Genomic DNA, 5,189 nt, shown 5'->3' on the forward strand with positions numbered 1-5,189 from the left:
ATTTGGTTTGGGAGGGGGGGGGGGGGTGGTGTCATAACTTTCAGTGAGTTCGCCGCTGCTTTCAATTCCTCTTGGGAATAAGTGAAATCAGGTTGAAGTCCTGATGCACAACGACAGCTAAGAGTTGGATAGAATTTCTGCGCTTTCTATATATATCTCAGTGATTTCATGCCAGCGGAGACTTTAAATGCCACCTAACAGTTGGCGTTGACATATTCCTCTGCAGTTGGTGCTGGAGATAACTTCAGACTAAAAAGCCCCATTGATAATGGAGCTTTTCGAAACCAACCCTTATTACTTTACAGACCAACGCTTTTTCGACAGCGAAAATGTGTTCCCCTCCCGCTTGCAGGGGTTTGAGCAGACCGTCTACCAGGAGCGGCTGGGGAGCGGCTTGTGTCCCGACGCCAGGTCTCTGGAAGGCAGCTTGGACGAGCACGTGTACTCGGTGTCAGAGCTCCAACAACAACAGCAGCAGCAGCAGCAGGCACAGCAGAGCTGCCCCGGCCAGTGCTTGCTGTGGGCGTGCAAGACCTGCAAGAGGAAATCCGTCACCTTGGACAGGAGGAAGGCGGCTACCCTGAGGGAGAAGAGGAGGCTGAAGAAAGTCAACGAGGCTTTCGAGGCTCTGAAGCGCAGCACTTTGCTGAACCCCAACCAGAGACTGCCCAAAGTGGAGATTCTCCGCAGCGCCATCCAGTACATCGAGAGGCTGCAAGCTCTTCTCAGTACCTTGAACCAACAGGACAAACTGCACTACAGTGGCAGCAACACACGTCAAGCGGCAAGTATCCCGCACTGGGCCGCATGGTCCAGCCTAGATACTGCAGGAGCCAGTACAGCCAACTTTACAACCCTGGAGCCTTGTCCTGAGCAAACCCAACAGATGATGGGCTGGAAATTACTCAATGCTTTGTGATGAGTTGATACCTCCTGTTCACCATCTAGTTTTGCTCTGGTACCTTCTCCGGGATTGTAACATGTTTCTCTCAGAGAAAAGCCTTGTCTCTTGCAGGATTTTCCAAAAAAAAATCATTGTTCTACTATCTGGTAAAGTTAGAAACAATGGGTCTTTCAGTGCACAATGCTGCGCCTTTTCCAACCTCAGAATACTCTTCATAACCAAATGACTACTTTTTGGTTTGTGGTGTTGCCAGTGAGGTGTAAATAGGAAACTCTGCTCAGGAAACTCAGCAAGTTCTGGGAGCTGCAGTCCCTAACTGTAGTCCACTCAAACCCTGTTTATGTCAGCTCTGTTCTCTTTAAGGATGATATTAATATCATCGTGGTTTTAAATCATCTAAATACATGGAAAGAGATAACAGAAGGCTGGATGGGTTAAATTTATTGGAGTTTAATTTTTATGGATTTGGCTCAAATATTTCAAAATGACAGCGGGACAAAATCAGAAATTTGTGATAATAAAGCTAATTCGTTTCATTTCATTTCAATTCATTTCAATGCAATTTGAAAATCTTAAAGTTCTGGCATACGGGAAGGGCAGAGAAAGAGTTGCATTTCTGTAGTGCCTTTCACACCCTCAGATCCAGTCCCCCTGTGTTTTACAGCCGATAGGTATATTCATCATGTAACATTATTGAAAGAATGTGATCAAAACATTAGCATGAACTAGCACGTGCACACTGTTAATGATTTTACCTTACATCTGTGTAAGGGTTAGGTCTTCACCGTTTTATACGCGAGGCGGTATAGGGTTGTGCAATTTTAAACTGATTTTCCCGAAGCTCCACACATAAAACAGGTGTTTTGAGCAACTTTTGAAACAACTGTTGAAAGAAAACAATAAACTTGAAATATTGTCATTCTGCAAGTTTAAGACGCTGTAGTTTCGAAAGCAGCTCAACTACCACTATAAATACTCTGTGTAAATCCCACCCATCCCTAGTCATTCTTTCCATTACTGCAATTGTAGGTCGGAGTTCCCAGCGAGTGTGGATCAAACAGCGCCTCCTGCAGTCCGGAGTGGAGCAGCTCCTCTGACCATTGCAACACTTCATTCAACAATCCCAGAGGTAGGTACCGCTGGCGTGGTGAGCCAAGTGCAAATGAGAACTCCTAATATTGTGAATTCTTCTGTTTACACATGATTTGGAGATGCCTGTGTTGGACTGGCGTGTACAAAGTTAAAAATCACACAACACCAGGTTATAGTCCAACAGGTTTGGAGCATCGCTCCGAAAGCTAGTGGGCTTCCAATTAAACCTGTTGGACTATAACCTAGTGTTGTGTGCTTTTTAACTCTGATTCATTTAGTAAGTCTGTATAAATAATGAAGTAGGAATGCAATTTGCACTTTCCCACCTGTGGCTAGCACGGGACATAAAAGGTACATTTCTAAAGAATTACCCACACACCGTCTTCTCGAATGAAATATATGGTCATACTCAAGGAGTCAATCAAGGTTTACAGCATGAAAACAGACTGTTTGGTCCAAACAAGCCACGTGGACCAACTTCTTAAACCAAACTAGTCCCACCTGCCTGTGCTTGGCCTCTATCCCTCCAAACAATTCATGAACTTGTCCAAATATTTTTAAATGTTGTAACTGTATCTGTATCCACCACTTTCTCTGGCAGTTCATTCCACACATGAACCTATCTAAAAAAAAGTTGTCCTTCATCCGTTATAAATCTTTCTTCTCTCACCTTAAAAATATGCTGCCTAGTTTTGAACTTCCTCACCCTAGGGAAATGACCCTTATTATTCACCTTATCTATGCCCTTCATAATTTTATAAACCTCAGTAAGGTCACCACTTTTAATTCTTGATGTGCTTTTAATTCTTCACTCAGTACTTTTCAAATGATAGCTGCAAAGTGTCAAAAGTCATTGTGCAAAATCTTTGTATGAAAGGCATGGACAAAACTGTTGTAATGCTTCCATAGCACGATGGGTATGGTCAGCAAGCTAGAAAGCGCCAAATTACTGCCACTGGCATAGATTTCATCAACGTTCTTTGGTCAGCCCACCAGGAAGCAGGCTTCAGTAGGCTGGAAAGTGAGCCACAGCACCAGCAGATACCATTCCCTAGCATAATCACCAGCTTGGAAACAATAACATTAACACACATAGAAAAGAAAACACACCATATCTGAGTTCTCAGAACTGCAACACAATGCATCAGAATCACATAATGATCTGCATTGCCATTAACATAATGAAGCCTTGCAATGCAGTTCACCAGGGACAAAATCAAATACAGGAGAGCAAGACTAAGAGGTGGACAATGGTGTCATCAAAGGGATAGCTTATAAAGGGAGGTTTGAAGCTAGAAAGGGATGTAGTGAAGGGAATTTCACAGTTTGATGGCAGAGTGATTACTGACGGATCGAAGTAATGGGAGAAAACACAGTCAACTGAGGTCAGAATAACTGATGATAAGACCTGGGTATTGGGCTGAAGGAGCTTACAGAGATAGGCTGGAGTTGGATTTTTAAATCATTTGTAAAAATGGACAAATATATTAAAATATGGTGAGGAAGGACAGATTCAGTGGAGGACTAAAAGTGATGGAATTTAGTATGGATAGGATGTTGGTGGCAGAGGATTGGATAAGATAAAATATGTGTCGGTTGGAGTTTGGCCAATACTATCAGTGCCAGCCAGGAAAGGAAAGTAATGAAGGAGGTCTGTAGTACAATGATTTTGGTGGGATCTGAATGTCAAGCTGAAGGAACCTGATGTCAACTGAGTGGCACAGAAACAATTGTGGATGGTTTTACAGAGGTTACAGCTGGATTGAAGAGATGCTGATGGCTAATGCATGTAGTTGAGGAATAAGCAGGGGCTAAAGATGAAATGTTGGGAAAGGGAATAAAAGCTATTCCTGGAGATGCATTGAGTATGTTAGAATGAGTATTAATCAGATCATGAAGGCATAATGTCAGAAATGTAGGCCATATCAAGGAGGCAGTGGAGGAAGATGGACGGTATACCAGACCAAAGACTATAAAGAGGATAAGGAGGTAAAGAAGGGATAATGCAATCCAGTCATTCATGACATTTATCATTAAGGCTGATCAAAGGTTAAAACTCCAAAACAAGAAGTTTCCATTCATATAGGAACTAATTTTCTGACTTTTATGCTGAATTAATTTGCCCCACTACCTTTCAAAAGGCAATAATGACATGAACTGTAACACGTTTTTTTAGAACGTACATTCTAATTGACAGAATTTAAACACCAGTGTTTGCACTATAGGATATTTTGGATTTTTGATCAATAAGTGTTGTGTGGCACTGATACATTATCTATGTCATTCCTTTTGTAGATCACTTACTATCTGTGAATAAGGCCCAGTCATCTGGAAGTACCAGCTTGTGTTCTCTCTCTTCTATAGTGGACAGTATCACACCGGAGGACTCACCCAGCTATCTAGAGGACAACACCCCAAACTGAATGATAACCTTTGGTTTTTCCAATGTGTCTTTTTTTATAATTGAAGCTTTTTTTATTTTTATACAGTTTTGATGTGTGTTGTGCATAAGGTTTGTTGAGTCAAAAGGGTTGCTTTATTAGAGAAAATAAGTCATTCCTAATTCTTAAAGCTGTATAAAATGGCCAATCATTTTTTTATGGAGCTTTATGACCAATGTGTGCTTTTGTAACCAGAGTCAAAAATAACTGTTGTAAATATACATTTCTCCTTTTTACCATTAATTTCTTTTGAGTGAATTTATTACTTGGATTTTGTGCTAAATTATTTTTCTTTTTACAATAAAGTTCTTGTTATAAAATGTGTCAAATGCTGCATTATTGAGAGAAAGTACTTAATAGACTGGCTCAGTTACTGGAATTGGTTTGTCTTGTAAGTTGAAAGCTAAAGAGTTGGACAATTATCCTTTAATATCCTCCCTTAAACAACCAAGAAATGTATTAAATACAGATAGTAAAATATATAGTAAGTGATTCTATACATAATCACAAAATAGCATTTTACTGTATTGTAGAGATTATTGTATTGTTGCTGACTTTCCTTCTACCACTTTTTGATTACTTATATTGTTTAGAATGAGGCCCAAAATACTTGGACACACTGAGAACTGTTCAAAAAGAAGTAAAGTCACTACATTCCCCCACCCCCCACTCATTAGAGAGAGAAAGAGAGAGAGAGATGATTGGTGATCAGTTTAACCTGAGGTCACCACACCTCAAGTAAAGGACAATGT

General features: G+C 40.7%; 1 protein-coding gene across 2 annotated transcripts; it reads left to right on the forward strand.

Moving 5' to 3' along the window:
• Positions 1-231: 231 nt before the first annotated feature.
• On the forward strand, positions 232-4,624 carry myog (myogenin). 2 transcript variants are annotated; one of them, XM_060845156.1, is made up of 3 exons: positions 232-784; positions 1,934-2,033; positions 4,292-4,624. In XM_060845156.1, exons 1-3 carry the CDS (start codon positions 269-271, stop codon positions 4,417-4,419), a joined length of 744 nt encoding a protein of 247 aa, XP_060701139.1. In that variant the 5' UTR covers positions 232-268; the 3' UTR covers positions 4,420-4,624. The 2 variants fall into 2 exon arrangements, with proteins under 2 accessions (XP_060701139.1, XP_060701140.1); XM_060845157.1 differs by having other exon boundaries at positions 4,361-4,624.
• The last annotated feature ends 565 nt before the right edge of the window (positions 4,625-5,189 follow it).

The sequence above is a fragment of the Hemiscyllium ocellatum genome, chromosome 26 (assembly GCF_020745735.1).
Source record: "Hemiscyllium ocellatum isolate sHemOce1 chromosome 26, sHemOce1.pat.X.cur, whole genome shotgun sequence".
Taxonomy (NCBI): Eukaryota; Metazoa; Chordata; class Chondrichthyes; order Orectolobiformes; family Hemiscylliidae; genus Hemiscyllium; species Hemiscyllium ocellatum.

Excerpts from the sequence above, each read along its gene's own strand:
- myog (XM_060845156.1), top strand. The coding sequence starts at position 269 with ATGGAGCTTTTCGAAACCAACCCTTATTACTTTACAGACCAACGCTTT. Across the intron at positions 785-1,933 it reads GCAGCAACACACGTCAAGCG|GTCGGAGTTCCCAGCGAGTG; the intron begins GCAAGTATCCCG and ends CTGCAATTGTAG. Across the intron at positions 2,034-4,291 it reads TTCATTCAACAATCCCAGAG|ATCACTTACTATCTGTGAAT; the intron begins GTAGGTACCGCT and ends TTCCTTTTGTAG.